We start from the raw sequence: 15,510 nt of genomic DNA, 5'->3' as shown, positions 1-15,510 counted from the left end.
TGTCAGGTTTGTTGTCCATTAAGTATACAAGAGGAGGAGTGGCTGCAGAGCAGCAGAAGGCTTCTGGGCTTAAGATTGAAGATTCAAGAGGTTAAATGAAAGTTTGTAATGAACTTTGCCAATGTTCATCAAGTGTTTCTCTACTGTAGCTTACAGTCGCGTAGGTGGCGGAAGAGTAGGACAGGAGGAGGAGTCGGAGGAGCTGGACTCTCATTAATTGTGGTTGTGTCGTGTTCTGTATTGTAAACCTTTTTGGTAGCATGGCCTAAGCAGAGGGTCGCCTCTTTGAGACTGGTCTGCTTGAGGTTTCTTCCTCAAATCATCAGATGGAGTTTTTCTTTACCACCGTCGCCTGTGTGCTTGCTCAGTGGGTTGATAAGGTTTGACCTTACTTGCGTGAAGCGCATTTAGGCAGCTTTGTTGTGATTTGACACTATATACATGAAACAAATTGGATAAATTGAAATAGGACAGAGACACCAGAGAGGGCACCATCTTGGAAGTACTAATGTTACATTAATCAAAATAAACGTTTCAAAATAAAGGTTTTAAAAATTAATCCCCCAGATTTTCATAATAAAGGATGCGCATCATCGTGCTGCGCAAGCCATATCCGAAAGCTGAGGCCGATCTGACAAACAGAGATATGTGAGCCACACACACACACACACACACACACACACAGACGCATCTTGCTTTATAGATAGATTTATGTTCAAAATAACGGCCAAATGAATGTTTTAAAATACATCTTAGCTACAAACAATAGAATAAAGAACAAGAGAATATCATCTAAGTGAACATTTTTGGTGTAAAGTAACTCTAAGAATGCATCAAATGTGTTTGTTTTCATGATGAAATTATTCCAAAAACATTTTTCCACAAAAATCCTTCAAGTCAGAAGGTGGATCCGACCTGAAGCTGAATCTAAAGGATTAACAGTAAGCATTTCTATTGAAGGCTCTGAAAGTGTTTCTCGAACATCCAGCCTGAAGCCAGGTTTTTTGTTTTTTTGTTTTTTTTTTGGGGGGGGGGGGGGGGGGGGGGGGGATTGTATTGTGGATTGTATTTTGTGGTTGTTGAAGGAACCTAAAAAGGTGGTTTGGTTAAGTTTTGGGATGAATGGAGTGCTCCCAGCTCCCCGAAGCAAAAGACAGAAGGAACTCATTTCAGTCGATGTTATTTGTCCGAGTAAACGTTTGATGAATCTGTGCCCGTGTTTGAGTCTGGAGCACTGAAGGGGAACGATTAAGATAATGAGCTCATCTCGTCCTCCCTGCCTGCTGGCGTATACAACCGATGACTCCGCCTTAAACCTGACCGAACCCGAGCCCGGTGATTTATGTCGGGGCGCATGCATCTCTACACAGTCTTTTGATTGGAGATAACAATGTGGCACTGCAAAGCCAACAAAAAGTGCTCCCAATCAATTCTGGAATTCACCCACCACAAAATGGCGAGAGATTAGCGGATCACGTTCCGCAGTGTGATTTTATTATCTTTGGAATGAAAGTGTCTTCCTCCTATGCTTTGTTCTGGAAAGCAGGACTCATTCGTTTAAATGTCAGTGCAGAAAACCCGTGTTTTCATCCATTCAGAGATAAAGTCGACGCCGTTATGCTGTGCAGGGAAGGACGGCCAAAGGACTGCCTTATTGGTTTCAGGGAGAAAAAATAGTTTTTAAATAATCAATGCAACACATTTCCATTTGTTACAGAACTGAAATACTATTTGTTTTCATTTTCTGCAACAGAAAATCATATGAAATAGTCATGAGGGCATTTTTCTGTGAGGCTTTGGAACCGCTTCTCTGGTTTTAGGTGAAATATTTCTCTTTGTGTTGTGACTGCGTTTGCTGCACTCAGCACCTTGTTAGTCTGTCAAGTGCGATTCAGATCTGGCACCAGCAGCCATTGTGATGCCACATCCACCAAAACATGAAACCTCCATGAGTCCTGGATAGCAACCACCCAGGCAGACACGTGGTCTGTCAGTCGTGTCCCCACCTCTCCAAAATAACCATCTATCTGCTGCAGCCGGGTGAAGTGGGTGTGTCTATTTCCACTGACTGGTGAGTGTTGGATGAAATGAGTAAAGTGCCATGTGGTCAAAAAGTCATAACGGTCATTGCATCACTATGCTGCACTAGTATAAGTATAAAATCCCACAGGACAGTGCAATGAAAATCTCTATGTACAAATATAAGATAAAATATAACAATATAAGGTGATTGTATTGCATGAGATGAATAAATATAGCAGCAGGATTTAAAGGACAGCAGCAGCAGTGACAGTGATACATATGTTACACATTGTACCTTATATTGATGTCTGGGGTCGTTGCATGTGAGAGTTCAGGGTGTTGATTGCTCTTGGAAAAAAAATGTTTTTTAGTCCGTTTGTCCTGGCTTTGATGCACCTGTAGCGCCTGCCAGAAGGCAACAGGTCAAACAGCTGGCAGCCCAGATATGAACTGTCCTTGATGATGTTCTGAGCTCTGCTGAGGCACCAGGTGGTGTTGATGTCTGTCAGGGAGGGGAAAGGTCAGCCAACAATCTTCTGCGCTGCTTTGACTGTCCTCTGAAGCCTCGCTCTGTCTGCCTCAGTGCTGCTTCCGTACCAGGACACAGTACGTCAGCAGGCTCTCAGTGGATGATTGGTAGAAGGCCAGCAGCAGCTTCCTGTACAGGTTGTTCTTCCTGAGGATTTTCAGGATGTGTAGACTCTGCTGGGTCTTCTTTATGACAGCTGATGTGTTGTCTGTCCAGGAAAGGTCATCTGAAATCTGGACTCCCTGGACCCTGAATGTGTGAATCCTCTCCACACACTCGCTGTTGATGTAGAGGGGGTCGGGTCAGATGGTTCCTCCTTAAGTCCATGATTATCAACCTTTGGTTTTTTTGTGTTCGGTGCCAGGTTGTTGTCTGAGCACCAGGTTCTTAGCCTCTGGACCTCCTCTCTATAGGCTGCCTCGTCTCCCTTTGAGAACAGTCCGACCACTGTGGTGTCATCAGCAAATTTGACAATGGTGTTATTTCTGTGGGCCGGATCTGTGCCAAAATGAGTCCACGTAAAACATACATTTGGGCATTGTAATTTCAATTTATTTTCATTTATATAGCGCCAAATCACAAGTTTGCCTCAAGGTGCTTCACGCAAGTAAGGTGTAACCTTACCAACCCCCAGAGCAACAGTGGTAAGGAAAAACTCCCTCTGAGGAAGAAATCTCAAGCAGACCAGACTCAAAGGTGTGACCATCTGCTTGGGCCATGATACAGACATAAAATACAAAACAATTCACAAAACGAACATACAGGAAATGTTACCGTTGCACAGGACGGTTTCCGGACTAGACACCACACCCATCTCTGGATGTTGGGAATTGTAGGGGATTTTCTGCCTGAGGATCCCCTCCTGGTAATTTTATGTGGTGAGCAAACTGAAGGGTTTGAGACTGACAGGACACAGACTTCAAAAACCAGATGTTGTATTGAAAAGATGCTTTCACGGAATGAACAGTGTCACTACGACAATGCTGGGGTCTTGGAGCCAGCTTCCTACTCAATGTTCCCGACATTGCACTCCGCCTTCGTTTTAAGCCTGCGCTTGGCCGACCCCCAGGTGGGCGGGCCTTGCCCTGCTGTGTGGATCAGTACAGTTATGTGATTGGATGATGAGTGTTGCATTTGACATTGTATGCTGGTGAACGGTATGTGTTATATCAAAACTTTGTGTTGCCTGTGTCTTGTGTCAGTGTGATAAGCAAAAAACAGAATATTTCATGATGCCTGTTGTCCCAGATGGAGATATGAAGACCTTAGTTTTATCAGTTATGTACGCTGTGTCATCAAGTGGTCTGAGGACAAGCGTCATGGAACATTCCATCCAACAGCATATTATATTATGTAGATATGTAGATAACATGTAGATATTAATTGCGCCACATGCAAATTATCTCTGCGTGCATGCACTCAGTGGAAACTGCTCTTCAAGTGAGGAAAGGAGGAATATGTGACCAGCGCACCCCCGCCCTCTCAAAGATGATTTCTGCTTGTGCGTGGTGGATTCCTGCTCTCTCGCTCAAAACTTGGGGTGGGGGGTGGTGGCACTATGGGGGAGGGAACCAGGGTCGGCACTAGCTCTGCTGTGACTGGTTGTTTCTGAAGAGCATAATTTGATTGGCAGACAATGGCATCTGGACGGTTTCTGCCCAGATGCCGTTGTCTTCTTCAGGGAGGTGGTGGTGTAATGGTTTGCACATGATTTAAGAGGTTTTACTTTGGCATCTGATGGTTAATAATCACATTATTCCCTTTGATCGGTTTGGGTGTAGAGTGTTAGACTCAGGTGCGCCGGGTTTCATTAATCTCAGTGATTTTTAGAACTTATTTATTTATTTATTATTAAATAAAGCTGAATTCATGTGGAAATGATTGTTGTACAGAAGCTTCAGAGATCTGTCGCTGAGATAGATGGTGACTTGGAGTGCAGTTTTAAGCAGAAATGAGATAACTGGTGGAGATAACTGGAACAGAAGACTGTCACTGTGGTGAATCAAAACGACCAAAGAAGGTGTTGAGCTCCTCTGCTAGCGACACGCTCAGGTCTCTTGAAGTCACATCACAGCCTCTGAAATTGGTGATGCTCTGTAGACTCTGCCACACCTCCTGTGGTCTGTAACCGGTGAAGTGGGACTCTATCCTCTTCTTATGGTCCGCTTTGGCTTTTTTAATTCCTTTTTTTCAGGTCAGCTCGAGCTGCACTGTAAAGAGCTCTGTCGCCTGACCTGAAGGCAGTGTCATGGGAAGGAGTGAGCTGGCCTCGCTGGTCATCCAGGACTTCTGGTTTGGAAAAACCCGGATGATTTTGTCCACAGACACAGTTCCCATACAGAACTGGATGTAGTCCAGTACTGTGTGACTATTTCCAGGTCCTGGTGTTCAAATAGGTCCCAGTCTGTGTGCTGGAGGCAGTCCTGAAGTTCACTGAGTGCATTCTCAGGCCAGGTTCTTACAGTCTTTGTGGTGGGCCTGTGGGGGGGTGTATGCAGGGAGAGATGATCTGACTGGCTGAGGTGGAGAAGGGGCATGGCTCTGTAACCATGCTTGATGTTAGAGTACACATGATCAAGAGTGTTCCTTCTCTTGTTGGGCACTTGATGTGCTGGTAGAACGTCCGGGTGTTACAGCCTATAGTTTGTTCATCCTGACCATGATGCTGTTCTGCATCCAGGAAGTGCATGTGGCCCTCCAACCTACAGATAACCCTTTTTGGGAGTTGGTGGCAGATTTACTTTTGTGATCAGTTCCCAGCTGATGCATGTGAAGTTTGCCAGGCGTACACCCCACAGGAACCATCTACTCAATTTAAAATCCACCTGTAATTTCTGTATAAAACAGGAGCACACATCACTGAATTGTGTCTCAACCATGTGATTGACCCCAAACACAGACACAGTAACTGTGACAGTAACTCATCTGTGCACCTTTGAGAGTTCTGTATGTATTCATTTGTTAGTGTTGCCTGTAAGTATTATTACTTTCTGTATATGTGCATTTGCTCAGTATACCTACTGCACTCTACTGGTGGTTGGCTCTCACTGCGGTATTGTATCACTTCCTGTTCCGGAGCACAGCTGTGTTTTTCTGTATCTGTTAGCTGTTTAATCTGCGTAGTTAGATTGATCTAGTTAACTAGATAACGATTTGTTTCACAGTGTTATCTTCACGTGCCTTAACTAAAGCACTCCCTCTGCTGAATCACCTCTAAATTATTTACACATTATTCACTTTGTGTGTTTTTAGGAATCCGCTAGCTTAGCGCAGCTACTAGCTCTTAGTCGGTTTAGCATGGCGGCTTCTCCTGTCTCTCCCGCACTTTTCTGCTCTGAGTGTGAAATGTTTAGTTATTCCTCGGCCTCCTTTAGCAGTAATGGTATTTGTAATAAGTGTAGCTTATTCTTAGCTTTGGAGGCCAGCCTGGGCGAATTGGAGATTTAGCTCTGCACCTTGGAAATTCCTACAGCTAGCCAGGCCCCTGCAGTTGGTGTGGACCAAGGTAGCTTAGCCGCCGTTAGCTGTCCCCCAGCAGATCCCGAGCAGCCGGGAAAGCAGGCCAGCTGGGTGACTGTGTGGAGGAAGTGTAGCCCTAAACAGAAGCCCCCTGTACACCACCTACCCGTTCACATCTCTAACCATTTTTCCCCACTCGGCGACACACCCGCCGAGTTACAAACTCTGGTTATTGGCGACTCTGTTTTGAGAAATGTGAAGTTAGCGACACCAGCAACCATAGTCAATTGTCTTCCGAGGGCCAGAGCAGGCGACGCTGAAGGAAATTTGAAACTGCTGGCTAAGGCTAAGTGTAAATTTGGTAAGACTGTAATTCACGTCGGCAGTAATGACACCTGGTTACGCCAGTCGGAGGTCACTAAAATTAACATTGAATCGGTGTGTAACTTTGCAAAAACAATGTCGGACTCTGTAGTTTTCTCTGGGCCCCTCCCCAATCGGACCGGGAGTGACATGTTTAGCCGCATGTTCTCCTTGAATTGCTGGCTGTCTGACTGGTGTCCAGAAAATGAGGTGGGCTTCATAGATAATTGGAAAAGCTTCTGGGGAAAACCTGGTCTTGTTAGGAGAGACGGCATCCATCCATCTTTGGATGGAGCAGCTCTCATCTCTAGAAATCTGGCCAATTTTATTAAACCCTCCAAACCGTGACTATCCAGGGTTGGGACCAGGAAGCAGAGTTGTAGTCTTACACACCTCTCTGTAGCTTCTCTCCCCCTGCCATCCCCCCAATACCCCATCCCCGTAGAGACGGTGCCTGCTCCCAGACCACCAACAACCAGTAAAAATCTATTTAAGCATAAAAATTCAAAAAGAAAAAAATAATATAGCACCTTCAACTGCACCACAGACTAAAACAGTTAAATGTGGTTTATTAAACATTAGGTCTCTCTCTTCTAAGTCCCTGTTAGTAAATGATATAATAATTGATCAACATATTGATTTATTCTGCCTTACAGAAACCTGGTTACAGCAGGATGAATATGTTAGTTTAAATGAGTCAACACCCCCAAGTCACACTAACTGTCAGAATGCTCAAAGCACTGGCCGAGGGGGAGGATTAGCAGCAATCTTCCACTCCAGCTTATTAATTAATCAAAAACCCAGACAGAGCTTTAATTCATTTGAAAGCTTGACTCTTAGTCTTGTCCATCCAAATTGGAAATCCCAAAAAACAGTTTTATTTGTTGTTATCTATCGTCCACCTGGTTGTTACTGTGAGTTTCTCTGTGAATTTTCAGACATTTTGTCTGACTTAGTGCTTAGCTCAGATAAGATAATTATAGTGGGCAATTTTAACATCCACATAGATGCTGAGAATGACAGCCTCAACACTGCATTTAATCTATTATTAGACTCAGTTGGCTTCGCTCAAAATGTAAATGAGTCCACCTACCACTTTAACCATACTTTAGATCTTGTTCTGACTTATGGTATGGAAATTGAAGACTTAACAGTATTCCCTGAAAACCCCCTTCTGTCTGATCATTTCTTAATAACATTTACATTTACTTTAATGGACTACCCAGCAGTGGGGAATAAGTTTCATTACAGTAGAAGTCTTTCGGAAAGCGCTGTAACTAGGTTTAAGGATATGATTCCTTCTTTGTTATGTTCTCCAATGCCATATACCAACACAGTGCAGAGTAGCTACCTAAACTCTGTGAGTGAGATAGATTATCTCGTAAATAGTTTAACATCCTCATTGAGCACAACTTTGGATGCTGTAGCTCCTCTGAAAAAGAAAGCCTTAAATCAGAAGTGCCTGACTCCGTGGTATAACTCACAAACTCGCAGCTTAAAGCAGATAACCTGTAAATTGGCGAGGAAATGGCATCTCATTAATTTAGACGATCTTCACTTAGCCTGGAAAAAGAGTCTGTTGCTCTATAAAAAAGCCCTCCGTAAAGTTAGGACATCTTACTACTCATCACTAATTGAAGAAACTAAGAACAACCCCAGGTTTCTTTTCAGCGCTGTAGCCAGGCTGACAAAGAGTCAGAGCTCTATTGAGCTGAGTATTCCTTTAACTTTAACTAGTAATGACTTCATGACTTTCTTTGCTAATAAAATTTAACTATTAGAGAAAAAATTACTCATAACCATCCCAAAGACATATCGTTATCTTGATGCCGGTATTTGGACTCTTTCTCTCCGATTGTTCTGTCTGAGTTATTTTCATTAGTTACTTCCTCCAAACTATCAACATTTCTATTAGACCCCATTCCTACCAGGCTGCTCAAGGAACCCCTACCATTAATTGATGCTTCGATCTTAAATATGATCAATCTATCTTTATTAGTTGGCTATGTACCACAGGCTTTTAAGGTGGCAGTAATTAAACCATTACTTAAAAAGCCATCACTTGACCCAGCTATCTTAGCTAATTATAGGCCAATCTCCAACCTTCCTTTTCTCTCAAAAATTCTTGAAAGGGTAGTTGTAAAACAGCTAACTGATCATCTGCAGAGGAATGGTCTATTTGAAGAGTTTCAGTCAGGTTTTAGAATTTATCATAGTACAGAAACAGCATTAGTGAAGGTTACAAATGATCTTCTTATGGCCTCAGACAGTGGACTCATCTCTGTGCTTATCCTGTTAGACCTCAGTACTGCTTTTGATACTGTTGACAATAAAATTTTATTACAGAGATTAGAGCATGCCATAGGTATTAAAGGCACTGTGCTGCGGTGGTTTGAATCATATTAATCTAAGGGAGAGGTGCTCTGTATGCACCACTCTGCATTTAATCATTAGTGATTGATCTCTGCTCCCCTCCACAGCATGTCTTTTTCCTGGTTCTCTCCCTCAGCCCCAACCAGTCCCAGCAGAAGACTGCTCCTCCCTGAGCCTGGTTCTGCTGGAGGTTTCTTCCTGTTAAAAGGGAGTTTTTCCTTTCCACTGTCACCAAGTGCTTGCTCACAGGGGGTCGTTTTGACCGTTGGGGTTTTTCATAATTATTGTATGGCCTTGCCTTACAATATAAAGCGCCTTGGGGCAACTGTTTGTTGTGATTTGGCGCTATATAAATAAAATTGATTGATTGAATTGATTGATTGACTTGTAGTTCCTAGGGTTTTTAAGAGTAGAATGGGAGGCAGAGCCTTCAGCTTTCAGGCTCCTCTCCTGTGGAACCAGCTCCCAATTCGGATCAGGGAGACAGACACCCTGAACCCTGAACCATCCCTTAGTTATGCTGATATAGACTTAGACTACTGGGGGGTTCCCATGATGCACTGAGTGTTTCTTTCTCTTTTTGCTCTGTATGCACCACTCTGCATTTAATCATTAGTGATTGATCTCTGCTCCCCTCCACAGCATGTCTTTTTCCTGATTCTCTCCCCTCAGTCCCAACCAGTCCCAGCAGAAGACTGCCCCTCCCTGAGCTTGGTTCTGCTGGAGGTTTCTTCCTGTTAAAAGGGAGTTTTTCCTTCCCACTGTCGCCAAGTGCTTGCTCACAGGGGGTCGTTTTGACCGTTGCGGTTTTTCTGTAATTATTGTATGGCTTTTGCCTTACAATATAAAGTGCCTTGGGGCAACTGTTTGTTGTGATTTGGCGCTATATAAATAAAATTGATTTGATTTGATTTGATTTGATTTGTTGGTGTCCTGGTTTTCTGGTTGAGTCACCGTGGTCCACTCTTGCATCCTCACTTGTCTCTCTTGTTGTGTCTTGCTCACATGTTTGAGCTCCACACTGCTTTTCTGGTTTAGTTCTGTATTTTGGTTTTGGTCATCATTAGTTCTTATAGTCTTTGTGTTCTGATCACAAGGATCTGATCACATTACTCAAAAAATCCTCAATGGATTTCAATGAAATTTTTACCAGGGGTGTATCTTGGCCTAACTTAGAAGTCATTAAATTTTGGTAATGATCCGGAACACGGTCCAGATCCAGTAATTTTTTTTAAGGATTCTTTATCATTGCAGGATAGGGCCAGTTTCAACATTTTTGCATCTAACTTCATGAAGACAGGTCACAAAGGCTTAACAAAAATTAAGTTACAACACAACAATAATTTAGCATTTGTTTCTCCTCACTGAATAAACTTGCTGTTACAAAATTAAAAACAACTGAAGCTCTAAGGGTTTAACCACTGAATCTGAAACATGACGGTAGATGCGTGAAACGATGTGGCATAAGTCTCTTTGCCAAAGGGTATTCCATGTGATGTCAGTGACCCTATGGCCTTGGCAGAGGTTTGTGCTCTTGTGCTTCTAGTTATTTTAGTTTTTTTCATTGTAACACTTTATTAACTCCTGCGTTCTGTGTTGGTTTGTGGGTTTATTATTTCCTCTCTTCTTCAGTTATAGTTGGTTATTATGTGTTATTTTGTGCACTCATCTTTCGGATGTCTGCTGTGTTGTTTTTGCACTGTTAGTATTCTGTTTAATGGTAGTCATTTGGTATTCATTCCTTTCCACCTGTATCTTCTGTTCATGCTGATCCCTCGCACCTGTCATCATTTCGTTTGTCTGGTATTTAATTTCTCACCTGTCAGTCTTTGCAGATTCATTCACCTTTCTCTGCTCCCTGTGAGTGTTTTATTTACCTTCTAGTGTCACCTGTAGGTTGCTCTGCTGTCACCCTGTTTTACCGCAGTCATTTTTGGAATTACTTTTGTTTGCCATTTTTGCCATTTCTCTACTGTTTTGTCTGTTAGCTTGTGTTGCAGCCAATAAACCACTCGAGTGTTTGACACATACGCCTCATTTTGTTTCTGTCTGCACTTTGGGTTCATCATAACCACTAATTGCAACAGTAACTTTTTTGTATGATTTATGATGAAGTTTTCTTCAGGCAGGTTAAAACAGTGTCAAAGTGAAATCTTTTCTAATTACATACTGTAGTGGTTTTCCAAACGGAGCCTTTGGGGTGAACCTTCAGGGAAAACAAAGATTTGAATTCTAACATTTAAATTTAACATTTCACATGTTTTGTTTTTGCTGTTGTTTTCAATAAAGAATTAGAATCTTTATAAATTGTATCAGCAGCTATGGAAAGTGAATGATAATTTTGGAGTTGTGCACAAACAGATAGTGTTTCCGTTCTGATGAATCCGGTGTCACCAACTGAACGGCCCCCCCTAAAAATCAGTCCCCCTTTTAGATCTGCGCATGCATCATTAGCCGTGGGTCATGTATTAAAACCTCGTTTCTGCTTCAAACTGCACTCCAGTCATCATCTAGCTCAGCGACAGATATCTGAAGCATTTGTACAACAATCATTTCCACATAAATTCAGCAGGTGGTGAAAGCGATCAAAGTGCCACGGCTAAATCAGGCTAGAGACATGGTCGAGAAAACAAGCAGGTGGTCAAAAACACAATGAGGCAAAACAAAGCAAGGCAAAGATACTAGGAAAGGCTCACGGCACATTGATCTGGCGAAGGACCAGAGCACAAAGAGAGTCCTAAATACACCCAAGTGATGAGCTGTAAATGGAGGACAGGTGTGAGGGGAAGCGACAAGAACTGGGGTGTGGTCAAACAAAGGGAAACGCTCACCACCAAGAGAAAGACAGAGAGAACCCAAACAGAAAGCAATAGGCAAAGAACTGACAACACCCAAAAATAAGACAAAATGTACAATAAAACAGAGCACAAACCAAAACCTATCACTTTAGAATGATTTAAGAGGTTTTACCTTCATAACCTGATGGATGATGAAGGCGTGCTGCTGTGGTCTGAAATCACGCATGCGCAGATGCAAAAATTGGATCGATTTTTAGGGATGGAACGTTCGGTCTGCGACACCGGTTCTCAGGTCTGTCTCAGAACTGTGCATCTTTTAATGAGAGTGCTCTGAGAGCACAATATCCCCAGCTGGCAAATGCTGCTTTCGTACAAGTGCTTGCCAGATTCTGATAACATTTCAAGGTATGTGATAGATGATTTCAGAATGCAGACACCAACTCATGAAACTGTCAGTGTCTTGGCTTGTTAATCAAGGACCATTAATAACGCTTCCAAAAATGTGTCAGTCTTGTACAGTATTACAATGTGTGTATTACCAACCTATAACAAGGAATTGTACCAAGTTTCACAAAGTTTCTCCTAAAACTGTGAGAGGGGTTGATTTCAGAATTCAGGAACCCACTCATGAAACTGACGGAGTCTAGATTTGTTAATCAAGGGCCATACCTCTGGTAAAATGGACCCAACTCGAACGATATGACAATATGCGTTTTACCAATCTATGACAAGGACTTGTACCAAGTTTCATGAAATTCCTCCTAAAAACTGTGAGAGGAGTTGATTTCAGAACCTTTTTGGGACAAACAGACAGACAGGGAAATTGTCATGATATCATCCCCCTTTGGGCCTTTAGCCAGTGGGGGAGAAAACGACGCAATAATTAACATTTGTTCAAGCCTGAAAGTAATGGATCTGTGGTGTAAAGTGCAACATTCTGATGTGTGGGTTTTTTGTGCACTCCTGTGTTACACATCATGCTGGAGGTGTCCTCTGCCAAGTTCTTTGATGGTGAGTCCTGATGCTCTGGTGCTTTGGTTCCTCGGGGACGTGTGGTGGCGGAGAACGTCACAGCGCGTGTGTCGCTCTTTTTCTGTCTGTCTTTGTTCTGCTAACATCAGATCTCTGTCATTTGGAATGTGTAGAACAGATAAATTAGCTGTGGTCCAGCGGTTCTACACACAGCGTTGTGGAGATCCAAGTGATCACAGCCAGGAAGCTCCACGGTGAGAATAGCTGTGCAGTAGGAGCGCAATGGGAGAACAAAGCAGTGACTTATGGCATTGCTGGAGCATAAACAAAAGCTGCCAGAGGAGCTTTGGAACCTTTGAACACTGTGTAAAGGTCAACCACCCAGTTAAAAACATTTATGTGTCTTTGGCTGTCAGGCGGGTCCTGCTTTACATTCACTGGTGGATGGATGTTGATGCAAATACGAGTAGTTTAATGCATCAAAATGGTCAAGAAAAACTATAAAACAAGTTTATAAGGAAATAAAGGAGATATTCTAACAGTCTTTACACACATAAAGTTTCATGACATGGAACATGTGCAATCAGAGAAAACAGTGTTTTAACATTTTTTCCCTCAAAAGAAACAGGTCAGTCCTAGGCTCAGGTCTCCTATGTGCCTTGTGGCAAACTGTAGCTGACATTTCACATCATCTTTTTGAGAAAATCCTTTTTGTACCACTCGAACATGAAGCTGAATAACTGGAGATGCAACAGACAAAAGCTGCACAATTTCTCCAATCACAAGCACAGAAGGTGAAACTCAGAACTGTTGGGGTGTCCTTTGTGGCTTCCCTCACTCTTCTCCTTCTTGCACAGTCACTTAGTTTGTTTTTTTTGTTTGTTTGTTTTGTTTTGTTTTTTTTGTAGAACTGCCGACTCCAGGCAGATTTACCACATAGTACCACACTGTTTGTATTTCTTCATGATTGATGGAAATGATGTCCAAGACATGTTTGATGATTTGGAAATATTCAGGTTTCTGTTCCCTGAATGGTCTCAAGAAATCTGGCTGTAAAAGCGATGATTTGCATTAACAATATTTTTGTTAAACTCCTAATTCTGGCGCGCCCAACTAGTCAATCGTGATCGAACAGTATATCGCAGGCTGAGTTCCAGGCGACTGCATGGAAAAAAAACATCTGTCACTGGACTCGAGAGGATTTAGTGCTGCTTTAACAGACTGATACAGAAGGTGGCAGCAATGCACCAATAAGGATGCTGGCTACCGTTCAATGCCACAGAATGGCAAATCCATTTGTCTTATCTGCAATGTAAATGTGGTTTTACTGAAGAAACGGAATTTGGAGCGGCATTTCAAGATGATTCACAAGAACTACAATGCTAACGTCCCGGCTAAATCACCTCTGCATGCCTGAAAAGTCCAGGAATTGAAAAGGCGGCTAGCAGCACAACGGCCCATAAATATGGAAGAGTGATGAATGTGGCAAACAACATTGCGTGTTCTTTTTGGGCCAGGAGTCTGAGGATGCATTTATTCCATACGCAGCTGGAGGAGACATGCAGAACAGACACATCTGCTGCACACAGACATTAGGTGGCTCAGCAGAACACCTGACATCAATTCTGGAATCTAATGCAGAAAGAGAGTGCCTGAGTGCCTGCTTATGTCCGGACTATACACGAGCTTCCTCCTCTCAGTGCCAGAAGACCCACTATGGGAGGGAACAACTTTTCCAACTTGAGGCCAGTCCAAGACGTACTTGCACTTATAATTTTCACCATGCACATTTGGTAGATCTCGATACATTGTCAACTTTAAAAATAGGTGTCTGTTAACAAAAAGGTTGGGCACCCCTGTCCTAACTACCCCCCCAACCCCCCGAACACCACCACAACCACCAAAGCTCCCCTGCAGTGAATCTCATGTTTACTTTAACTTCTGTTTCACTGCAGACTGTGTGGTCAGCTTCATTTCATTTCTTAATACACATGCATTCCTGCATTTCAGGTTTAATACACATTCAAAACAAAAGTTGGAATGAATTCAAGGTAGGGCGAGCAACAAGGCACACAAAAAAATAACTCATCAAGTAATTATGTAATTTCAAACAGCTGATGTCAACATGTGACTGCTATCATTATTTGGTATAAAAGCAGTATCCACGAAAGGCTGAGTCAAATAGAAAAGATTGGAAACAAATGCCTGAAATTATATAGGGTCATTCCTTCTGAAATCACCCAGTTCTGAAAAAAATTCCCAGGTCACCCCTCGGCTTTATTCTGTCAATTTTATATGTTAATCACATTCCAAAGTTAGGGTGAAATGCCAAATATTAGGTCTGTATCTTGAAAACCTTTGAAGTTGCAGCCTTTGGAAATTTTTGTGAATTTTTCAGATATCATGAAAACAGTGTTTTCTACTAACTTTGCACATGAATAATGAGCTCCCAATATGCCTCACAGCTTTGAATCTGCTCATGCCTGGCTAACATTTGGTGTAGAAATTGTGGCAGTTTGTGGTGTATCTAGTGTGTTCTGCCTTCCACAAAGGCCTCAAAATGGTAAAACTAATAATAAAAAATAAACGAAATTGTACATGTTCGTATCTTTGATTATTTCAAAATCAAAGACATATACCAGCTATGGTTATAGAACTTTATCTTTGATGGCTTCTGATACAACAGAACATTTCTACACATTTAAATGATACACCAGGTTGTTTTAATAAAATTTATAATTGTTGAAAAAATGCTCATTTTAATAAAGGGTTGAAATATACAGATTTCCATCACCCCAGATGCCAACGTGGGCAGTTGACTATCATATTCATATTTTTGCCATATATTCTTACATATCTTAAGTTGATATGCTGCAAACATGGTGTTGTTATTGAGCTTCCTTCGTGTGATGTCTTCAAATCAGAATGTAGTCGCAACATTTTTTGGCAGAATCATGATAACAAATATGAAATTTGAAAAAAAAAAACCTTACA

General features: G+C 42.3%; 1 protein-coding gene across 1 annotated transcript in view; it reads right to left on the bottom strand.

Annotated features, from left to right (window-relative positions):
* Positions 1–2,601: 2,601 nt before the first annotated feature.
* The window catches only part of LOC117507843 (serine/threonine-protein kinase Nek2-like), a 60,373-nt gene continuing 47,464 nt past the window's right edge, over positions 2,602–15,510 (bottom strand). The window contains exons 6-7 of the mRNA XM_034167627.1: positions 2,932–3,049; positions 2,602–2,830 (exon numbers count right to left, since the gene is read on the bottom strand). Of these exons, the coding sequence (XP_034023518.1) occupies positions 2,602–2,830; positions 2,932–3,049 (347 nt within the window). The remainder of the gene's footprint in view (positions 2,831–2,931; positions 3,050–15,510) is intronic.

Source organism: Thalassophryne amazonica, chromosome 3 (genome assembly GCF_902500255.1).
Source record: "Thalassophryne amazonica chromosome 3, fThaAma1.1, whole genome shotgun sequence".
NCBI classification, from domain to species: Eukaryota; Metazoa; Chordata; class Actinopteri; order Batrachoidiformes; family Batrachoididae; genus Thalassophryne; species Thalassophryne amazonica.
The sequence above is the reverse complement of the archived record's forward strand: the minus strand, read 5'-3'. Positions and strand labels throughout refer to the sequence as shown.